This window comes from Microchirus variegatus (assembly GCF_963457635.1).
Source record: "Microchirus variegatus genome assembly, chromosome: 13".
NCBI lineage: Eukaryota > Metazoa > Chordata > Actinopteri > Pleuronectiformes > Soleidae > Microchirus > Microchirus variegatus.
In genome coordinates this window covers 15,935,154-15,959,129 of record NC_139814.1, presented here as the reverse complement: position 1 = coordinate 15,959,129, position 23,976 = coordinate 15,935,154, and the positions used below count along the sequence as shown (strand labels likewise).

The window sequence follows — 23,976 nt, the reverse complement described above, 5'->3', positions numbered from 1 at the left end:
GTTCAGGGCAGGTGCGTTATCACAAAAAAACAAAAAACCCATGACCCACTGAGAGTCAGGCGCTCGACAGTGGTACGCTTATTCACGATGCAACAAAGACAACATCCCGACGAATTAAAATCTCAATAAAGCAACGAGATTATTGGCTAACAGAGTATTCATTTTCTTTATTCTTCAGCGCATTTATCGGCCGAACCGCTTAAAATATTGGAGGCTTTAAGGTCTTATAAGATCCAGATGTGAAGCTTACAATGGCATGTGTTGGTGTACAGCTGCACTCGGTTATTTACGACGCTATATCTACGCTGTCAAGATTCCCCCCAGATAAAAATACTCCAGGACGCCGTGGAAAAAAAGAAAAAACACAGGAGTTGGTGGAACGTCTGTCGAGACCGGTGGACAGCACGAGCGAGGGCTGCCAAAAGGGTTTGCCTCGTATTTTGACATCTTCTTTTAGATGTCGTCTATACGGAGCTTCCAGCAGCGTCTCCCCGCGTCTCGTTTTTATGTCTGGGATGTTTTGCGGTTGAGGTACGAGGCCGTGGAGAATGTACAGTTGTGTAGCTTTTTCCCTCCTGTTTTTCATGGGTCTCATGGGCAACAAAGACGAGGACTGGCCACGAGCAGGAAAAGGATACCATTTCTTAAAACTGCAGACATGTTTATGGGAAGCCATATTCTGTAAAAACATATTGGCTGTGAAGTTTAATTCGACCCATAAACGCCCAGTTTAACGCCGAATAAAAAAAGTGCAGCCGGTTTGATTTCTGCCCTGTAATTAAAACATTATTAAACATTACCGACAGTAAAGCTACTGGAAACCGGGTGAAACCATTTGATACTCGTAGTTGTTTGCTCTTTGCCTGTCAGGCATTCCATTGTTCGCTTAATACTGAGAGCCGGCCAAGGCCACGAGGAAGCACCCTCGGGATCCATTACGCATTATTTAACAGCCGTACTTGCAGTTACAGTAAAGCAATAGGGACTCGTCGACCTGTGTTTTTTACCCTAACAACCACATAAATGACATGAGATGCAATCGTGTGACATCCTCACACAAACAGCTTTGTATCTGTGTGACGTTTAGTACAGTTGTGTCGAGGTTAATTTATTAGATTTTATTTCAGCGTATCTTGAGGACAAACTCTTTACACACACAGGAGTCTGAGCTGCCAAAGGATCACGCTCCACAAGAACCTCTTCTGCTCCTACGTGCTCAATTCTGCCCTCACCATCATCTCCCTCGCAGGAGTGGTCAACAATCCTGATATGGTGGTCAGAAACCCGGTGAGTCTCGATTCATGGCTTCTGTTAAATGCTAACAATAACGCATTGGAAAATGCTTGTGTGTCCATGTTTATCTATGGAAGAGTGTTAGGGCCACATGTAAAATTCTTGAGATTAAAGTCACTAGGAATTCTGAGATTAAAGTCACTCTGAATTCTGAGATAAAAGTCAGAATTCTTGAGATTAAAGTCCTTTGAGATTTAAGTTACCAAGAATTCTGAGATTAAATAAAAAATTAGAATTCTGAGATTAAGAAAAAGTCAGAATTCTGAGATTAAAGTCAGAATTTTGAGATTAAAGTCAGAATTCTGAGATTAAAGTCAGAATTTTGAGATTAAAGTCAGAATTCTGAGATTAAAGTCAGAATTTTGAGATAAAAGTCAGAATTCTGAGATTAAAGTCAGAATTTTGAGATTAAAGTCAGAATTCTGAGATTAAAGTCAGAATTTTGAGATTAAAGTCAGAATTCTGAGATTAAAGGCAGAATGTTGAGATTAAAGGCAGAATTCTGAGATTAGTCAGAATTCTGAGATAAAAGTCACTTAGAATTCGAGATAAAATCTCTCAGAAGTTTGAGATTAAAGTCTGAATTCTGAGATTAAAGTCAGAATTTTGAGATTAAAGTCACTCTGAGTGACGAGTAAAGTCTGGTCTTTTCTTTTTCTCAGAATTCTGACTTTAATCTCAGAATTCATGCGGTTTGTTTTCTTTCAATTTTTGGGAAAAATGATTAAATCGATATTCATGAGTGTCCACAATTGTCCATTGTTCACTCATTTACTCGTCCCTATGTCACTGATAATTCCCTCATTATTGCAAAGTAAGTAAGGATTTTAGTTCTTGCATTTCCTGATTAACACTATTAACACAAAACACAACTGCATTAATGTGCCAATGTAAAAAGTCTGCAGGTGTTGGGGTCACAAAGCAAAGAAATGAACTAATTAAAATTGAGACCGACACCAACGGAATTACAATTAATTACTAAATGTTGGGTCTGAATATGTGATGACCAGCGTTGCCATCCCGAGGATTATACTGAATGTGCGGAGGAGGATTAGTTCCATTGTCTCCAAATGAGATACAAATGCATTCACAATTTATGCAAAACCTAAAAAAAAAAAAACTTTTTAAAATTCATTCCGCGTTTGAAGCCAAGTATGAAGTCGCTCTGTATTTTAAATATGTAAAAGGTTTGTAGATATACTTTTGAGTAGTATTTCAATTTCACCGCGCTGCATCACGGAGGCAAAGTTATTCTGCCTCTCTTCCACTTTCTGCTGCTGTGGAGTCTTTGAAACGCAGAGGTCCGCACAGATAGACGTGATAAATCTGTCTCGCAGGAATGCCCGGTTGTCGGGACTGAACATAAATTCTTGTGTTACTCTGAGAGGACCACTCCTCTTTTGGAAATCGAAAAAAAAAAAAATGAAAACGTCTGTTAACTCGGTGCCTTGCTGCTTCTCAATAGTGAATTACCAACTCTATATCTTTGCTTTTTCTGCAGAACTGAATGAAACTAAACATATTCAGAAGGATATATATGTTAAAAAATGTGAAACTTTGTAAAAGTATGTGAAAATTGGAAATAATGACTGTAAAAAACAATAGGATTGTAGAATGTGGCTCACGTCTCGCACACAGAAAGCCTCCGTCTGCTTTGAGCTGGACTATCTCCAGCCCCACAAAGTAGAAACATCCAGCAGAGAGAGCGGAGATGTGGTTTTGGTTCTGTGTCCTGCTGCGTCTGGCAAATTCTCACTGCTGTCTTTAGTCACATCCCATCACTGAGCGTATCCAAGGAGGAGAAGAAGAAGAAGAAGAAGAAGAGCGGAATAACAGCTTTCATCACTGATGTGATGACAAGATGTCAAATCTTTTACATCTGACCTCGTGTGTCGAGTCTGTGACCTTCGGACAAAAGGAAGTGTCCAAAAGTGCTAATTCACTGCAAAAATCTAATCAGTCGAAATGGCCCTGGTTTTATAGAAGAAAAGAAAAAGACAAGCACCACTGATTGGAATTCACGCATGTCTGTTGTGAAACTGCACTGGTGATTTAAGGACAGTGGATTGTGTTGGAGATTTACTCTCTTTTTTTTTATTATTATTATTCCGGCGTGGCAATACAGAGTCTGCTTTAGTCAGCCAGAAGTGTGGAGGAGTGAATCCCCAAAGCTTATGTCAAAGTAGGAAAGAAAAATGACAAACATCTACGACGTGATCTACAGTCGGCTTGATTTATAAACCAGAGACGCTTGTCGGTACACTTCAGACGGAGCCGAGGTCTACGCTGCGAAAAAGCAAAACAAGTCCTGAACTGGTGAAATGAGAGGGAACTCGACTCCCCCAGTCTAGTGGAGACTCCTCAACTGGACAGAGAACGGTAACAAAGTGTGGGGAAGACATGTGGTGAAAGGTTTAGAGGCTGTTGTGCGTCTTGAGGTAAAAGAAAAACATGTGTCATTTCGCAAAACTTAAAAGACAGAATTGCCTTTTAAATTTCTTAAAACTCAGTTTATGAGTAAGAATTGAAGTGGTGCAGTAGACGTAATAGATAATGATGTTGATTCTTGTGGATGAAAGACAAAATCTGACTTTATCAAAAACAGACAGAAAGAAACAATAGCCACTGTGATAAAAGCTGTTATTTTTATATTAAAATTACAGGGGGCCTAGCAGTGACACCTGTGGAACGCCTTTGTCAGCTTTGTTTGTGCTTTGAAATCATGCAGGAACAACAACAACAGAACCCTGTCGGAGAGATATCATTTTATAAAAACAACAACAACTGAAAGCATTGGAATACAAAAAGGGAAATGTTTGATTATTTCATGAACCATCGATTGAGTAGAATCATCGCAGTTAGTGAAGTTTCGTGATGAATGTGAAATTTAGACGAGTCACTTAGAATCAGAGTCTCATATTTGCATAAACACCAATCAGTGGCAGTAGATTTAACTCGCATCTGCTCGTGGGGAACGATTGGGATTCACTGTAGTCTTTCCCTTTGGCCACATTGGCTTTTCACAATAATAACGACCATTTATTTAGTATACAAGGTATACTATCTTTGAAAAACAGCCGACAAGGACGTCTGTCGCGTTTCAAAAACTCATTATTTAAAGAAAGTGGGACATAAAACACTCGCTAAAATATGGAAATAATTGGAAAGAGTTGTGGAAATTACAGTTACTGTCCGTCAGGATTTATAGCCTATAGAGCATATATTAAATGTCCTGGTAATTACAGCATTAGGGGGCTGTCAAAGTGAGCCCTGTCACAAATTTTATAGTCAACTCTCGCTTAATGCAATAGATTATGAGACGTGTTATCACGCTACTGCGCTCTGATGGGTGGATGCATATGTAGAAAACTGCATTTAAGAGTAATACTTGGAGAATAATGGTTAACTCCAGCCAGTTCAGAAAGACGTATTTAAAGAACATCGTGTCTGCAGGTTGGCTGTAAGGTGCTCAACTTCTTCCACACGTACATGCTGGGCTGCAATTATTTCTGGATGCTCTGCGAAGGCATCTACCTGCACACGCTCATCGTGGTCGCCGTGTTTGCAGAGGAGCAGCATCTACACTGGTACTACCTCCTGGGCTGGGGTGAGTCATCTCCACGTCTCCATACTACCAGTGGCGATTCTAGAGTCTGTTGGGGGCCCTAAGCAAAAATTCCTAGGGGGCCCTTCCAACCGGTGTTCATCACCTTTATGTTATAAATAATCTGACACCAACGAAAAATGTATGAATTCAAAAGTTGTTTTTTTCCCCGAAATGAATTAAATAACATGGAAAAAACCTTGTAAATTTTGAAAATAGATAAAGTATGTGAAAATGTAAATAACAATAAAATACTGTAAATAGCTTTTAAAAAACTATATAAACTTAAAGAAATATATACATTACACTGTAAATAACTCTCATTATAAACTTATAAACAAAATATAAAGTATAGAAGTGAAATAGTTTTCTTGGGGGTACTAAACCCACAGGTTAGCGTTAGCGTCAGCTAGCGTTCTGACGCTAATGTTAGCTGCTGTTCAAGTCTAGTGCCCCAGTCAGACAAAGTAACAGTTCAATAACAGCAGTCATTTACTGTTAAAGTTATCATTATCTGCGCCAGCAGCGCCACTTACAGCTGTGCGTCTTTCTTTTTTCTTCGTCCTCTTTTTTTTTTTTCTTCATCTTCTCTCCACCTGATTGAATCATCCCTTCATTTTCCTTCAGCTTCATTTCCTACAAGAACAATAACTTCACAGAGCGGTAGAATAGACCTTTTTGTATATTCTATCGCTTCTATTGGACTCAATCAAAGCTGGAGAGCGACGCTAACCCTCATACAGGGACAGGTTTGTCGGCTTTGTTAGCCGCTCTGTCGTTTATCACCTCGTTCGTAACAGGAATAATGAGCGGCGGTCCGTCACACGAGTAGACGAGGGATCTAAATGAGCGGTCAGCATGAACAAAAATGGGTGGATAACCTTGAGGCCTCACATGTGTGTGTGTGGTCAGCGGTGTCTGCAAATGAACTGTACACGGATTTAAGTGTTTATTTCCAAGAGAGAATAGCCTCAAGTGTTTGTTTGCTTTTCATTGTTCATTATGCCGATCGTCGGCTGTGGCGACCGCTATAGAGAGAGGAAGAGGTTTGAAAATGAGGACGTGTAAAAACACTTGATGTGAAAGGATAGAATGTTTCCGTTTAAGGTAGAAACTCACGATTATTTTCGGAAATGGATTGATCTGTCGGTTATTTTCTTGATGAATCGTTTGGTCCAGAAAATGACAAATGAAAAATTGTCAAAGGTGCCATATGTAAGAATGTGGCCAAAAACAGTTACTACATTCAAATTCAAAATACCGAGGTATTTTAGGTTTCGTTGTCTGACGTAACTGGCAACCCTTGGTTGCTCGGCAGCTGAGACTCTACTGACGGTAATGATTGGTAGATGAAGGTAGGTGGCGCCACATGCCAAAACATGATTTGCAGTCTGCAAAAAAATGTTTTAATACAAATATTTTGGCTGTACTGTTGTTGTTGGTGAGTTCAGTTTGTTATATGAACATTATTCCTGAGTCTCTGTGACATTAAGAGGATTTTATGGCCAGTTGCTTTAGATTTATTACATAATGCACCTTTAAAAAAGACGCTGATCGGTGTTTGTCAAACCTGGAAATGTCTAATTTTGTCCACAAATCAAAACGATTCAGTTTTGATGATTTCCTTGTTTATGTGGCGCAAAGAAACTAAGAAAATATTCACATTTAAGCGGCTAAAACAATCTAAATGAAATCTTGTTTTAATAATAATAATGAAAAAAGTTTAAGCTAAGATTAATAGATCCATTGTTTCAGCTTGTTTAGTTCAAGATTCTGGGTGCAAACTCCTTATGAAACATCAGAGTGAGGAAGGAAATCTTTGATACAACTACAACTTGTGTATTTGTCACTCATGGATCACGACTACTCATTTGCGTTTCCCGCATTCCTCTCACGCTGCTTTTTTCCCCCCACTGTTTTGATTATGAGAGAGACCCCTAATGGCAGAAATGCCACACTGCGAGTGCAAGTTTGGAACTAGAACAGTACAGTGTGTAGAAACGAGGAACTATTCATTGCAAACGACGATCGGAAATGTACTTAACGAGGCCGTTTAAAACCAAACAACTACAGTACATACGTGACCCATATTAACCCATTTTCTCCCGTCTCAGGCTTTCCACTCGTCCCCGCATCCATCCACGCCGTGGCAAGGAAAAAGTATTTCGACGACAAGTGAGTAATGTTCCAGAAACCTCTGCAAATAAACAAGAGATGTGTACGTACTGTATGTGCTCAGCTGTGTGCGGGTCCGTCCATGTGCCATGTTTTAACACGAGAGAGCGTGTGTGTGCGCGCTTGTGTATTTTGGGTCGGCAGACTCCACTGACTGTGTTTTTCCCTTCTCCGTTAGCTGTTGGATGAGTGTGGAAACCCATCTGCTCTACGCAGTTCACGGTCCTATCATGGCAGCACTTCTTGTAAGTCTGTTCCTCGGCTGGACTTTGCATTTTGATTTATTTCTTGAATTAAAATCACTTTTTTCTTTCCCTTCCCTTTGCTCTGCAGGTGAATCTCTTCTTCTTACTGAACATCATACGAGTGCTCGTGACCAAACTGAGAGACACGCACCGCGCCGAGTCCAACATGTACATGAAGGCGGTGAGAGCCACCCTCATCCTCGTGCCCCTGCTGGGAATCCAGTTTGTCATTATTCCCTGGAGGCCGGAGAACCGGCTGGCCGGGGAGGTCTTCGAGTATATCATGCACATACTCATGCATTACCAGGTGGGTGCTGAGCTTTTATCAGAGTTTCCACTGAATTACCAATTCTATAAGCGACTCAGCAGATTTAAAAAGCGCTCCGAGACCACGCACCTGCATCAACACTCACTTTTTTTGGTCTCGGGGGCGAAATGTAAGATTATAAAAGCGTTAATCAGGTTTCAATGCCAATAAAGAAACGCATCACAAAGTGACTTAAAAAACATAAATAAATAAAAAGACCTTATGCTACCTAATCCGTGGCCTAAAGCCTGACTTATATGAAGACGAGTCAAATCGATTTTTTTTTGGGAGGGGGGGGAATCTGAAAGATATGATGTTACGCACACTCCATTAAGCCTCAGGATAGCATCAGCGGTTTGTGGAGGAATGGATTGTGTTAATGCCAACAAAACACGTAAAGTCCAACAGAAACTCCACTAAAACAAAAGAAAACAAACACCTGCCGTCTCTTTTGTTTTTTCGGAGATTTCCTTTTATTTGCCATTTTCAAAAACTTTTGCACAAACAGCAAAAGTGACGTTGCGTTCCCACTTTTTATTTTCGCGTTTAGACGAGCGTCTTTGGGTGGAAATCTGCATGCACGCGGTGACGCTAAATTGTGTGAAATTTGATGTAGTATGCATGCCAGGTGGCTAGGTGGCACTGTGAAGCACTGCCATACAACAACACCAGAAGCGAGTGCATGCGTTGAAACTTCCTTCTACTTCTCTCTAGTAGCGCGAAGTAGCCCACAGTCAAAAACCAAAACATTAACTCGGCTTAATTGCTGAAATGACTCCTGGATAGGTATCAGTCCGACTGATGGATATAATTCGACATGTTTGTTTGGCTGTACTGCACATGGATCTGACGTCAACGCGTACAGGAGGATAGCCAGCGTGAGCAGCTCAGAGCACACTTTTGCGTTTTCAACCGTTTAGACGGGAACGCGACGGTGGAGCTCATTTTTTGCGTTTTTAAGCCCCAAAAACAAAAGGCACATCTGATAAAATATTTTGTCGGTTTCACCCGGGAGCGTTGTCGTGTAAAGCCAGCCCCAGAAACGATGTCAAACGCTACCGTACATATGGAAGGACTAAGTTGAAACAGAAGAAGACGATTATAGATTATATAAAAAGGAGACAGAATGAACCGAATCAGAGTAAAGAAAGGGAGATAATGACAGTTTACGACTTTTTGTCGCTAGTGATGATTCCACCAATTTTCTGTCATAAACCAAAATACTTTACAGGAAGGAAATGCACAATTCTGCTGCATATGCATGAGATCCATCTAATTACACTATCGATCAAAAAAGTTTGGGGTCACCTATAAAATTTTTGTACGTTTTCCAATCAACGTCACACTTTTATTCATCAAAAGACTTGCAAAATGAATAGAAAATAAAGTCAAGACATTGACAAGATTAGTAATAATGATTGTTAGAACCAGCAAAACTGTTTTCAGTTGTGCTAACATCATTGCACAAGGGTTTTCTAATCATCCAATAGCCTTCTAACGCGATGAGCAAACACAATGTACCATTAGAACACTGGAAATGGGCCTCTATACACCTATGTACATATTCCATTAAAAAGCAGACGTTTGCAGCTAGAATAGTCGTTTACCACATTAACAATGTATAGAGTGTATTTATGATTCAAAGAAAGAGCTTTTCCTTCAAAAATAAAAAATAAAAGATCCGTTTGCCTGCTTCAAATGTTGAGCTCTTCATCATCGGCTACAACATCCCCGATAAGGAACGACATTTATTTGACTGAGCTGCGTTTCAACATCTGAAACACGCAGGAAGTCCCCCAGGTCCAGGACTTAGGAAACCCTGCTGTCTGTGTTTGTGAAACGCACATTTATCTCCTTGAATCGTTTTTGTCACGCCTCACACTTCCAAACAATTTCCTGGAAATCAATGCGGTCGACGTTCTGAGTAATATCGCGGGCTCCCATTATTCACAGGCTGCGGTGGACCGCACCTCATTCTTTTTCCCCCCTCCCCTGACAGTGTCAAGTAATAAAATGTTTTTTTTATATATATATATATATATATATATATATATATATATATATATCCAAGTTAGTGTTTTACTCTCTTGCTTTCCTGCGAAGGTCTCTGTAGCTGTATTTGTGCTCACTCACTGCAGCTTTTTTAAAAACTGACAGCAAGAGAAACGGTCAGAATTTATTTACGGAATTCTGCTGCAGCTGTGCACATGAGCTTTGGAAAGAGATTACAGAGCTCAGCCAGATATAATTACTGTTTCCTTTTTTTTTTTTTTTTTTTTAAATGTAACCTTTAATCAGTTTTTAATTAAAACGTCATTCGATAATTCTTGTGAAATTGAATGTACTTTAAATTCACTATATTTGTGTCTTTTTCCAAGGGTTTACTGGTGGCGACAATATTCTGCTTCTTCAACGGAGAGGTAAGTCACAGTTCACGTGTGCTTTCCCCCTGCAGTGAACTGCAGTGCACGTAAAGGCTGAACATTTTCGTGGGGGAAGCACATAAGCATAATAGTGTACTTCCTAAAATATGGAAACAATATTCTCTCACAAGAATGAGGCGACTGGCTCGACGTAAAAAAAAAAAAAAGGGAGACGGTGTGTGCAAGGCGTGCTAATTATTAGTCAGAATTATTAAATAATTCATAGAAAATATTCTCGATATTCTGAAAAATGCATGTAATTGGTGAGACAGATATTTATACCTTTTGGACAGTTTAGAGATGGTAATTAATTCAGTGCTATGTACATTAGCGGATATTGTGACTGCTCCGATTTGCATATTTAATTGACGTGGGGGTATAAAGCAGGGCTATTCAACTTAAATTTCCGAATTGTACTACCATTTTGTGTCACATGTACAATAAACGGATACAAATAGATATAAAATGTTATAAATTATTTAGCACTTATTTATTGAAATGGCTGCTAGTTTTGTGCTAACAAGGTAAGTTACAAAACCACCAACATTCGGGTACAATACAATTTGCGTATAGTGCAAAAAGATTACAGTATCACCAAAATTTGGGTCACAATTGGAAATTACAAAATTAGAGGTAACAATATAAACAACAATTAGGTGCAATGGCCACAATAGGCTATTTTTGCAGAAATATAAGTAACAGTACCAACAAGACACAGGTACCGCTACAGTTGGCTCATATCGCAGAATATTTTGGTACGTACATAGCCCACCTACAATTACACAATTAAAGCTGTACTAGTGTTTGCCAAAAAGGGACGCAAAATGTCACAAAGTGCCAGAAATTGGCTTTTTAATAATACATTCATTATTTATGGGTTAATGGGCCGTGGGCCGGTCTAAATTGCTTAAAGGGCCGGATCTGGCCCCCGGGCCTTAAGTTGAATAGCCTTGCTTTATACAGTGTTAACACGCACACCGATCTAATGATTTCAAACGGGACACTAATTCTCATAATGAGACAAATAAAAAAACGGAGCAGCTTCCATGTAGAATGTTTTGCTTCATGTCACAAACGCGCCGTTTGTCTCGTTGACCCGACGACACAATGAGGCTGCTGATAAACAAGGAAGGTCTGTGCAGTTTGGCCTTGAAATAAAAAAAAAAAAACAGAATTGAACCCAGCCCCAGAAACCCATGTCCTGATTAAGGGAGCTGAATTGTTCATTATGCGGGTGCAGGACAGAAACTCTTGTTTGTTTGTTTGTTTGTTTGTTGACCCTTTCGCTCGCAGGGGAAAAAAAAAAAAGCGGGGGCTCGCCCTGTCCGACAAAACCGTATGTGCCAGACATTGTTTACACTTTAGCGTCATTTAAGGAGATGCTGTCACGTTCTGTTCCCCCCACGTGCATGAACTAACGCCTGACCTATTTTCCAGGCGGGAATGTCACAAACACAGCACCCCTCGGTAGGTTTGCTCGTTCCTCCGTTGCCAGATACCTCATGCTGAGTATTTAAATCCGCTCCCTCCCTGCGTTTATGCATCTCGGGCTCTGTTTTTTCCCCCTCTCTCACGCAGAGAAACACATCATTGTCTCTGGGGAGGGAAATTTCACGACTTAATTTTCACTTTTTCACTCCAGGAATTACTACAAGAGCACATTAGCTGTAACACGCAGAGAAATATAGCCGAGTGCCTGATCCGTCTGCTCCTCACGGTGGAGTCTGACAAACCTGCGAACAGGACAAAAAGGTCTCCGCGACTTCACGCGTGATTTTGAACGAAAAAGTGCCTCATTTGATTTGAGGAGCAACTTGAAATGCAAATGACAGAGAAGTCCTTGTGAAATGAGTTCACACACGTGAACTGAAGTGGACTAATAAGGACTGATATAGACTTCTGAATATGATATTCATAGATCAAGTTCTTTTTTTGACCTAATCACAATATAAACTGTGACAAATTGACAGCCGTATCCCCAATATCACTTTCAATATGGTACAACAAATCATCTCAGAGATTACTGCTGCTTCATTTAATATGCATATTATTATCATTTGTAAATCTAAGGTAAAAGATTAGCAAATCTGTTTTGGGGACCCAAAAATAAATCTCCTGTGACCCTTCTGTGGGTCCCGACCCAGTCTTTGGGAACCACAACAATTAGTTTATTATTGCTGAGTTTGAGTCTGAAGTTAGTTTGTTTATTTTTTACTCCAGAGAGAAGACCCATCTTTTGTGGACATTTCAAAGTAAACATACTTTTTTCAAAATGACATTAACATTTTTGTATTTAATCGCAGGCATGGTATACTCGAGGGTTTCACATTCTGCTTGAAATTCCTACAGTTATATCACACACAAACGAGACCTTTGTTTGTGTTCAGCTTCAACACACTTCATATCTGGGAGTTTAATCGTCAATTTGTACACGAGCGCTGATCGCAAAAGAGATTAAATAGTGGGATTAGGCGGAGCATGTTTTCAGCGTGATAATGGGGGCTTTGGTGTTTGCACAATATGGATTCTCTTTGCACAACACATTTGCCGGAGGAGAATCATCACCGCGCCGTTATTAAAACACGTGTAAAAGACTCGGCAAACTCTCTTTTATTCAGCCCTTCAATGTTAAGTGTTATCTATAGACTGAGGATGTCGCTTATTTACAATTACGCTTCAAAAGATTATACAACAGCAGATATGGTAAAGAATATATAATTAAAAAGGAGATGATTGGGCCACATGCACAACATGGCCACACGTCAGGAAATGTGACTGATGTACGGTGTTTACATTTCCTCACCGGCTTCTGATGATGATGATAACCATTTAAGTGAAGCGCACACACGTGGCAGCGGCTAACCCTTTAACGCCTAAGCCTCAAAATGTCAGTCTGGACTATTTTTTTGCTTATTTTATCCATAAATGGGCCAGAAAATGATCCTTTGAGTAAGAGCTTTTGCCCATTTTTCCTGAATAACTTTCAATATCTGGCAGTTATTTACCATTTGCTGCATGTTAAAATCATGTATTAACGATTTAAAATGAAGTAAAAGACTGTAGTTGTACATGAACACGAGATTTTGCTTGTTAAAGGTGCATTATGTAATTAATCTAAATCAACTGGTCATAAAATCCTCCATATGTCACAGAGACTCAGGAATAATGTTCATATAACAAACTGAACTCACCAACAACAACAGTACAGCAAAAATATTGGCATTAAAAAAAAATATTTTGCAGACTGCAAATCATGTTTATGTTTTGAATTCATGTTTTGGCATGTGGCGACCACCTATCGCCGTCTATCAATCATTGCAGTCGGTAGAGTCTGCCAAACAACCAAGGGTTGCCGGTTATGTCAGAAAACAAAAAGACCTCTGTATTTTGAATTTGAATGTAGTAAACGTTTTTGGCCACATTCTTACATACGGCACCTTTAAATGTGAAATTTGAACAGTAAAATAACATGAGTTCGAGTCTTTGTCTCAGTGTCCAAAAACAGGCCAAAAAATGGAAACCAACAAAGATGCCGATTTGTCGGCTTCCTGCAACATTGCGGGTGAAATTCCCGTCATAGCCTCACTATGACGTTGGCTTTGACGCGCAATTTCTCAGCTTTCAGAAACCGTTAGAATGTTTCCGATAGCACAAACCGTCACATAATTATGGTCCTGCTTGTGCAAATGTGTCTTCTGTGGATTAATATTGTCGCAAAAAAGGGTGTTTACATCATCCTCGTCTTGGTCCCATTGCAACATAACTGCGTCCCGATTTTGCGTCTAACTTTGGACATCTGGTGCGGCCATTTTGTGGCTCAAAGTAGACCAGAAAACAAAATGGTGGAGGGAAAAAAAAATAAAAGTTCAGGAGGAAAGTTTGTGTAACTAAGTTCTGGCATTTGCATTGAGTAGAGAGTGGAGAATACAAAAATCAAAATAGGTAAACAATCACACCCTTCACTGAGACTGCCAGAGTAGTTCTTCAGGTGCAGCCAACACAAAAATGACTTTTTGATGACATATTTACTCCGTTTGACTTCTACATTAGGGCCACTTTCTAAGAAAATGTCAAATATTTTAACCATACACCGTAAAAAAAATAACTAAAAAAAATAACCTGTTAAATTACCCCAATTTTCTACTGTAATCACAGTTTATTACTGCAAATAATATTACAGTACTGTGCTGTACATAATATAAACTGTACAATATGATACTGTGAGCAATTTAGCTGCTATGCTATTATTTAAATGTTCACACTGTAATCTCCGTTAGATAGATAGATAGATAGATAGATAGATAGATAGATAGATAGATAGATAGATAGATAGATAGATAGATAGATAGATAGATAGATAGATAGATAGATAGATAGATAGATAGATAGATAGATAGATAGATAGATAGATAGATAGATAGATAGATACTTGTTAGCTACTTAGCATAGATAGACAGATGGTTGTTAGCTACCTAGCTTAGATAGATAGATGCTAGTTAGCATATATTGATAGATGTTAATTAGCTATCTAGCTTAGGTAGATGCTAGTTTGCATAGATCGATAGCTACTTAGCTTAGATAGACAGATGCTAGTTAGCATTAATAGATAGATACTCGTTAGCTGCTTAGCTTAGATAGAAGCTAGTTAGCATATTTATAGATGCTCGTTAGCTATCTAGCTTAGCTAGAGAGATCGATAGATAGCACAACTATTGAACTGTATTCATGAAGAACGGTACATTAGAGTGTTTTTGTTGCAGTGTAACACTGACTTTGCTTTTCCTGTGTGTTGTTAAGGTGCAGGCAGCTCTAAAAAGACAGTGGATGCAGTATAAGATGCAGTGGGGTCAGCGACGGAAGGACCACTGTTCAATGCGCTCCACGTCCTACACGGCCACCTCCATCACAGAGGTGCCCGCCTTCATGTACCACCACGACTGCAACAGCGAACAATTTAACGGGCGCCACGTGGAGGGCTCCGAAATCATGGCGCTCAAATCGGCAGAGACGTACGCTTGAGGACGCGGCCACGAAGACGTACAGCGCGGAGAAGGTGACGACGACGACGACGATACAGTTCTGGAAATGAAGAGCTCAGATTTGATGTGAATGTGACACTTTGATTCAACTTTACAAATCGGCATCGTAGCTGCTTAATCGAGAACTCGGATGTCTTTCAAGTGGAGACGCGGGGACAAAAACGTTGACACGTGTCACTTCCTTAAAAAGCTACTAAACTGCGACGCGCTCACGGCGACCGAGGCTTGTGCCGCTTTGGAGACGGAGAAGACGTCAGTGTTGTGTGTGTGGGTTGGAGTTGCTGAATGCGACGGTGACTGATTTAAGGTGATCAAGGTGAGGTTGAACCCTTTCCGAACCTCACCTAACACCAAAAGGCCAACCAGGACTGGGTGGACTTGTGTCCAGATGAGGACAGATGTCGGACACAAAAAGACACACGCGCACCTGATCATGTTATGTGCCATGATAGCGGTCAAACTTTCAGAAGCTGCTCTGAATTGTGTACATAATGTAATGTGTTTCATCATGTGTTATTTGGACTGGGGGGGAGGGGGGGTGGGGAATGTTTGAAAAAGGTTCTATTTTTGCTTTCTATTAAGATTTTATTCTTCTTGCCGGTACTCCATGCTACAGTAAGTGTTTGTTCTGTGACGCCGCGCCGCTACACAACTGCAGCTGCTGTATTTGTGCCAATGCTGGACAAGCCGAGGAGCAAAAATCTAAAAAAAAAAAGCTATGAACACACAAAGAAAACTGCAAATGGCTCGGGATAAAGAGAAGGTTTCCCCCCCTAAAGCAAAAGAGTTTACTCATAATCATCCTTTGTCATGCTCATAATGCCTTTAATCTATCGTATTCTGCGCTCTGTGCATATTTATTCACAGATTGTCGCTCTATTTTGAAAACAAATGAGCATCTAGGACAAAAGAACAGAAGGCTAAAGATGAAACGAACAGCTCACATTCATCTCTGAAGATCGTGTCATTGTAGTTTTGTCGTCATTATGAGTGTTCAGAGTTAAAGGACTCGCACAGTGAATCTCTGTGTGTCAGTTCCGCTCCAACCGTAATAAAAGATGTCGCGCATTTATCCATCAAATTTAGCCCAGTGAGCCCACATATTCAATAACAGACTTTTACATTCACCCAGGGACAAATCATTTATTATCCTCGTGAGGAGCCAATAGGAAACTCCTCAAATGTGCAAAAAAAAAAAGTTTAAAGTTACAACTAAATCTTTGTAAAAGGGAACACTGTTCAAGGAGAAAAGGTACTTTATAATATCTTACTGTCAACACGTGAAAATCAAAGATATTAATGGTTTAGATCGAATAAGCAAAAGCATTTTTTTTATTTTATATTATTCACTTATGATAACAATAACGTGAAAATAGACCCTACAGTATTTCAGATACAGGCCTCTACAGAACGGTTGAGAACATTCAGAACAAGTCACATTAAAAGGTGCCATATGTAAGAATGTGGCCAAAAACAGTTACTACATTCAAATTCAAAATAACGAGGTCTTTTAGGTTTCGTTTTCTGACGTAACTGGCAACCCGTGGTTGCTCGGCAGCTGAGACGCTACTGACTGCAATGATAGGTAGACGGCGGTAGGTGGCGCCACATGCCAAAACATGATTTCAAAACATAAACATGATTTGCAGTCTGCAAAATAATTTTTTTAATGCAAATATTTTGTCTGTACTGTTGTTGTTGGTGAGTTCAGTTTGTTATATGAACATTATTCCTGAGTCTCTGTGACATATAAGGAGGATTTTATGGCCAGTTGACTTAGATTTATTACATAATGCACCTTTAAGTGTTAGTGAGTGATTTTTCAATGAGATATAGTGACTTAAAGTGTGGTCGACCAAATGGTTGAGTGGTACCTTAAAGGGTTAAAGTGCATCAAATCATGAATTTGGGACTATTTTCCACATCTACAGTAGCAACTTCGATGAAAACAGCACCTATTACTTGTTGAAGAGAATCTTACCTCAATCATCATTATTATATAAACTAGTATTTTTATTCCGTGTACTCGGGCGTTACTGCGCGACTATGTGTTGAAGTATAATATACTTCATATATATATATATATTATGTTCACATCACACACAGATCTGTGTGAGAAACCGACACAGATATTTAATTACAGCTCAGATGGGATTTAAAGTTTATAGAGTATAATAAAAGGGCTCCGATGTTTGCAGTGCACTTCACTTTACAGTTCTCTTAATTCCCTCTAGTAAAAAAAAAAAAAACTGCAACACAAAACACTTTAATATAACTTTACAGACGTTGGCCAGGGACGAACAGAGAGTGACAATCAACGCGAGTGAATGACATCGTCGTCCCCGTTGATGGCAAAGTATAGGTTTTTAGTGCTTTACGGAAAATTCTTACGCGAGATATTAAAGTATATTATTTATTTTGCTATAAGACCCATCTTCCTCCTCATCTTTTAAAGTGTATATTTTGCCTTGGATGTCGTGCACAAGAAATATTAGCAATTCTTTTCATTTGCGGGGGGAAGAGACAGATTATACGATGTATATTTTGTATGTTACTATCCATGTAAATACAAACAGATACTATGTGTGTGTGTATATATATATATATAATAGATTTTTGCACTGTGAAACACACTGACAGCTATTTTTGTTATGGTTTTTCTCTCATTTTTCATTCATTTTTGGGCTCGTGTTTGTCTCCTCCTCAGCTTGGACTGGCCACATTTTAAAGCTGATAAAACAGTGTTTTTGTAAGAAAACAAACTTGTGTGTGTTGTGTTTTTTTTTTAACCCATCTATGTCAAGAATGAACACAAATAGAGGTTAGAGGAACAAGCTACGCTGCGTTGGAGAAGAGTTGCAACGTTCAACGAACGATGCAAACATGTCAACATCAACTACGAGTGGTTTCTGCAAATTCAAACACTTTGAAATGAATCATGGAGCTTCAGAATTATTCAACCTCTTAAGATTCAAGAGCCACAAATAAAAGCTAGAAAGGAAAATATGAAATACAATACAAAAGGAAACAACAACAAGCTTGAGTCCATAAAGTGACTTATTTTCAGTGTATGGGGACAGGGCTTCTTCATAATAAGGTAGAATCCCTCATTATATAGCACACATTTGCAAATGAGGTGCTGTATCAAGCGTGCCTGATGCGACGGATGAATGAAGGGCCTCATTATTTGCGATGATGGAACACAACACATACGTGGAGTGGCTAATGGACTGTTACCAGTGACATTTGATTGTATATATTAGAATCGTGGGTGAGTCGAGAGACAGAATTGTCCAAAGAGTGAAGAGAAGACACTAACAAAGGGGAAAATGACAACATATTATAGCGAAAGGCACTGAATGTTCCTGAGAGATAGTGTTGGTTAAACTCAACCATGGATGAGAAGCAGAGAGCGGGAAACTATCAAAGGCTGCAACTACATTTCTGTAGGTGACAGGTGGCCGAAAATCCTGCAAAATATGGACACTTTATTCTCGTAAAATATAGCAACTTCATTCTCTTTAAATATTGTGACTTATTCAAGTAAAATATAGCGACTTTATTGTGAATTGATTCTCGTAAAATACTGCAACATCATTTTCGAAAAATGTTGAGCCTTCATTCTCGTGAAACGTTTCGCCTTTATTCTCGTAAAACATTGCGACTTTATTTTCGTAAAACATTGCGACTTTATTCTCGTAAAACATTGCGACTTTATTCTCGTAAAACATTTTGACTTTATTCTCGTAAAACATTGCAACTTTATTCTCGTAAAAAACATTGCGACTTTATTCTCGTAAAACATTGCGACTTTATTCTCGTAAGACATTGCGACTTTATTCTCGTAAAATATTGCGACTTTATTCTCGTAAAACATTGCGACTTTATTCTCGTAAAACATTGCGACTTTATTCTCGTAAAACATTTTGACTTTATTCTCGTAAAACATTGCAACTTTATTCTCGTAAAATATTGCGCCTTTATTCTCGTAAAAAACATTGCGACTTTATTCTCGTAAAACATTGCGACTTTATTCTCGTAAGACATTGCGACTTTATTCTCGTAAAATATTGCGACTTTATTCTCATTAAATAGCGACTTCATTTTCATAATATTGCTACTTGATTCACGAAAAAATTTTGCGCCTTTATTCCCGTAAAATATTGCGACTTCAGTCTCGTAAAATATTGCGACTTTATTCTCGCTAAACATTGCGACTTTATTCTCTTAAAACATTGCGCCTTTATTCTCGCAAAAAACATTGCGACTTTATTCTCGTAAAACATTGCGACTTTATTTTCTTAAAACATTGCGACTTTATTCTCGTAAAAAACATTGCGACTTTATTCTAGTAAAACATTGCGACTTTATTCTCGTAAAACATTGCGACTTTATTCTCTTAAAACATTGCGCCTTTATTCTCGCAAAAAACATTGCGACTTTATTCTCGTAAAACATTGCGACTTTATTTTCTTAAAACATTGCGACTTTATTCTCGTAAAAAACATTGCGACTTTATTCTAGTAAAACATTGCGACTTTATTCTCGTAAAACATTGCAACTCTATTCTCGTAAAACATTGCGACTTTATTCTCGTAAAACATTGCGACTTTATTCTCGTAAAATATTGCGACTTTTTTCTCATTAAATATTGCAACTTTTTTCTCATTAAATAGCGACTTCATTTTCATAATATTGCTACTTGAATCACATAAAATGTTGCGCCTTTATTCTCGTAAAATATTGCGACTTCAGTCTCGTAAAATATTGCGACTTTATTCTCGTTAAATATTGAGACTTTATTCTTGTTAAATATTGCGACTTTACTCTCAGCGAGACTTGGAGACAACAGCGGAGACACATAAGGTCCTTCTGTGCTGTTTCTGTGGAGCGATTAAACAAATCTGGAATTATTTGGGGTGCGTATGGACGAGTGGTTTGTCTGGAGAAGAAAGAACGAAAAGAATATCCCACCGACCGTGAAGCTCTGGGCCTGCTTTGTTTCTTCTGGCGCCGGGAAAACCTGCAGTGTTTTGAGGGACAAGATGTGGATTTCAATCACATGAGGAAATTCTAGGTAGAAAATATCATTGCGTCTGTCAGAAAAAGTGAGGCAGCACTGACTGGACGCTTCCACCGGGGGCATACCTTTAAAATCTACCGAGGCTCGATTAGTGAGGAAATCTTGGAGGATTTGAGAGTGACCATCATATTCTGCCCGACTTAATCCCCAGAGAAGATTTCTGGTGGGATTTGGAGAAGGTTGTTGCAGTGCCAGCAGCACGCTAAAGCCCAAAAATATTAGTGAGCTGGAGGACATGAGGCCTAAGAGGAACACTGTCAGAAGCTGGTGTGAACACGACTGAGTGATACAGATGCCTTCATGAAGGGGGTGGAATCATTTTGAGGAATGTGCTTTCCTTGCTGTGGTTTCTTAGAATATTTAAATCAAAAAATAAATGAGCGTGCTGGAAAAACATTTCAGGACAGAACCGACTGACAGTCCGTCTTTAAGATAGACGTCTAGGTTGTTATTGCGCTAACGAGGCCAACTTATTCTGTTGTATATGAATAATATCCAGCCCGTCTATAGGCAAACGCTGTACAATGTGCAATTTCAGGCTCTGCTGCGTCGTACTGGCGAGCTAAAAAGAAAGGAGGCGCCGTCCCAGTGCATATTCACAGCCTTACTGAGTCTGAGATATTAATCACATAATGATGAGGTAAACGTGTTGCGCTCCGTTACTCTGACACTGAAAGTTATCAAAAAAGGAATCTTTCAATTAAAATATTCAGTGCAAAAATCTGAAGGTGTTGTGCAAAAACGTATCAAGACGGAGATGGTGAGAACGTGGAGGACAAATGTTTTGGCAGTGGACTTTTCTGCAAGTTATGTTCAATAAAACCACAAATAAGAAAGTTAGAAGAGCAAATAGACGGCTCCAGGCGGCCTCCGTCATGTTGGTAAACTAACGTAAACTGACGGCAACGATCGCACAGGACGGACGGACGGACACGGATCGTTCCACACTGTGCACTATACTCTATTTTGAAATAAGAGATGGCAATGAATCTGACAGTCAGTAACACACGCTGAGCATCGATGTGAGCTGAAGCGTTCGACCGAAGGCTCGGAGCATTCTGCAGTAGGAGCAAGAATAAATAAAAAGGACAAACATATTTAACACTGTAACCCCTTTTGTCTCATGGTCTGGTCTCACATTAGAAGACACTTCTGTCCACTTTATTTACTCAGGTGTGATTGCAGCTCATCTGGAGCTTTACTTGGATGCAGCGCCAGACAGAGCATGTCACTGCAGCCCTGCAGCTCACATCAGCGCAGCTCAGTCACGGCTCACGAGCAAAAAAATGTCTTGAGCGCTGAGAAATCAAATATATAACCAATTATTGTCACAGTGTGGAAATAGATTCCTGTGCTGCCACACTTAAAGCTCGCTTAGTCTCAGGAAGAGGAAACATTATATATATATATATATGTATATACGTAATAAATAGTGCTTTATTTTGACAGAGTATTAGGGCCAAACTGAAAAGAAAAAAACATTTAATCTTTCCAGAAAAAAAGTTGTAACATTGAGAAAAAAAGCCATTATTAATCAAACAAAGACGATCAGCTGCAACCTGCAGACGAGAGACTGAAGTAATGATACAAAATCTAGTAATATAACTTTATCCTCGCAAAATAGTGTGACGTTATTCTCAAAATATCGTAACTTTATACCCTCAAAATATCGTAACTTTATTCCCGTAAAATATCGCAACTATATTCCCGTAAAACATCGCAACTTAATTCTTGTAAAATATCACTTCATTCTCGTAAAATATTGCAACTTCATTCTTGTAAAATATTGCAACTATATTCCTGTAAAATATCGCAACTATATTCCCGTAAAATATCGCAACTTGATTCTCGGAAAATATCTCAACTTTATACTCGAAAAATATCGTGACTTCATTCTCGTAAAATATGGCAACTTCATTCTCGTAAAATATCGCAACTTCATTCTCGTGAAATATGGCAACTTCATTATCGTAAAATATCGCAACTTCATTCTCGTAAAATATCGCAACTTCATTCTCGTAAAATATTGCGACTTCATTATCGTAAAATATGGCAACTTCATTCTCGTAACATATCGCGACTTGATTCTCGGAAAATATCTCAACTTTATACTCGAAAAATTAGTGACTTTATTCTCGTAATATATTGCGACTTTTTTCCCTTAAAACATCGCAACTTTATTCCTGTAAAATATCACAACCATCAATCATTTCAATGCCATAATATAGGTTCCTAATCTATTATTTATTATATCTATAACTGATGACAACATGTATTCGCTACAGTAATTTGACACAAATTAAAGATTAACGCTAAACTAAACTAGCAGCAGCTTTGCTGGAGTCGACAGTCGTCGTGCGTGGATTACGTCTACTGTAAACGCCCTCGTGTCCTTTAAGGAATCGGCTTCATGTGTTTTGATGTGTAGCAGCATAGTAAGACACAAACGACGGATTAAAAGGTAGATTAAGTGAATTAAATTACACAACAAGTCTCTAAACAAGAACGACGGCAGGAATTTGATAAATAACAGTCAAAATAATCCCTCTGTGACTCATCAGTGAGGTTGAAAACAAGGCCCAGTGTAATCATTTCTGGCAGCTGAATCAAATGCGTGTGTGTGTGTGTGTGTGTGTGTGTGTGTGTGTGTGTGTGTGTGTGTGTGTGTGTGTGTGTGTGTGTGAGCCAGGGACACTATCCGCAACATAATGTGAACGAAACCCCTACTGCGTTCAATGCCGCAGCGTCAAAGACGAGAAATCAAACCATCAAAACCTCCTCTCAACTCTGGGATTAATCTGCACCATCATGGGAAGGAGAGAGAGGACTTTGGAGTCTGGACGGGATTGAACACAAGTGTTACGACACTGTTGCATTGTGGGGGGGAGGAAAGAATAAAATGATTATTATTATTATTCAGTGGGAGAAAGACGAGTTTGAGGCTCATTAGTTCATGACCGGCTCAGAAGTATGAAGTCATTTTCAGAGACTATCTTGTCATCTGCGGCGTGTTTTCAACACCATGCACTATTTCACACTTTAAAAAAAAAAAAAGGTCGGGTCAATTTATTCACAAAGCCCAGAACAATTACGATTTATATTGGATTTTCAAATTGTACTTGATGGCGTTTGCCTCTTCAGGAAATTGACCCCCCCCCCCACCCATACCCCCACCCCGACCCAGAAGTCCATGTAGACAGAGTGGAGTAAATTCTCCTTCAGAATCACAACTCATAAATGATGAGCTTTTCAAGTATTACTGGAAGACGATGCTCGCGCCGCATCATAATTATCGAAAAAAAAAAAAAAACCTGTTAATATCAAGAACACAAAGTGCCAAAACAATGGCCTGAAGCTCGCCGCCGATCCACTCGTGTGTCAGTGTTTATTTGCCACATTCATCTCGGACGTCGTATATCGTGGAGTAGCGTGATAATGAGAGACCCGAGGCGCCGCGGAAGCCGCCAATGATTTGCACAAATGAGAAAGATATACAGAGAGAGGACGAGAAAAGGCTATTTTTTTCTAACCTTCCGGGGATGAAGAGTGCAGCACTCACACAGGATTTATCCGTCACTCATCGTGCAGCTAATGATCCGCCGCTGCACAACTAAAGCTGCATCTGTGATATAGTGACTTCATGCAATGTGAAGACTTAATAGACGTGTGATCTGCCTACAAACATCGATGAAACCAACTGAAAATAAAATATTTAATCTTTCCAGAATAAAGTCGTAACATTGAGAAAAAAGCCATTATTAATCAAGCAAAGACGATCAGCGGCAACCTGCGACAAGACGAGAAACT

General features: G+C 39.3%; 1 protein-coding gene across 1 annotated transcript in view; it reads left to right on the top strand.

The window, feature by feature from the left end:
* calcr (calcitonin receptor) overlaps positions 1-15,066 on the top strand; it is a gene marked incomplete at its 3' end in the record, with an annotated part of 31,581 nt that extends 16,515 nt beyond the window's left edge. The window contains exons 13-19 of the mRNA XM_083899526.1: positions 1,161-1,287; positions 4,747-4,900; positions 7,012-7,072; positions 7,251-7,317; positions 7,406-7,624; positions 10,003-10,044; positions 14,845-15,066. Of these exons, the coding sequence (XP_083755652.1) occupies positions 1,161-1,287; positions 4,747-4,900; positions 7,012-7,072; positions 7,251-7,317; positions 7,406-7,624; positions 10,003-10,044; positions 14,845-15,066 (892 nt within the window). The remainder of the gene's footprint in view (positions 1-1,160; positions 1,288-4,746; positions 4,901-7,011; positions 7,073-7,250; positions 7,318-7,405; positions 7,625-10,002; positions 10,045-14,844) is intronic.
* Between the last annotated feature and the right edge of the window lie 8,910 nt (positions 15,067-23,976).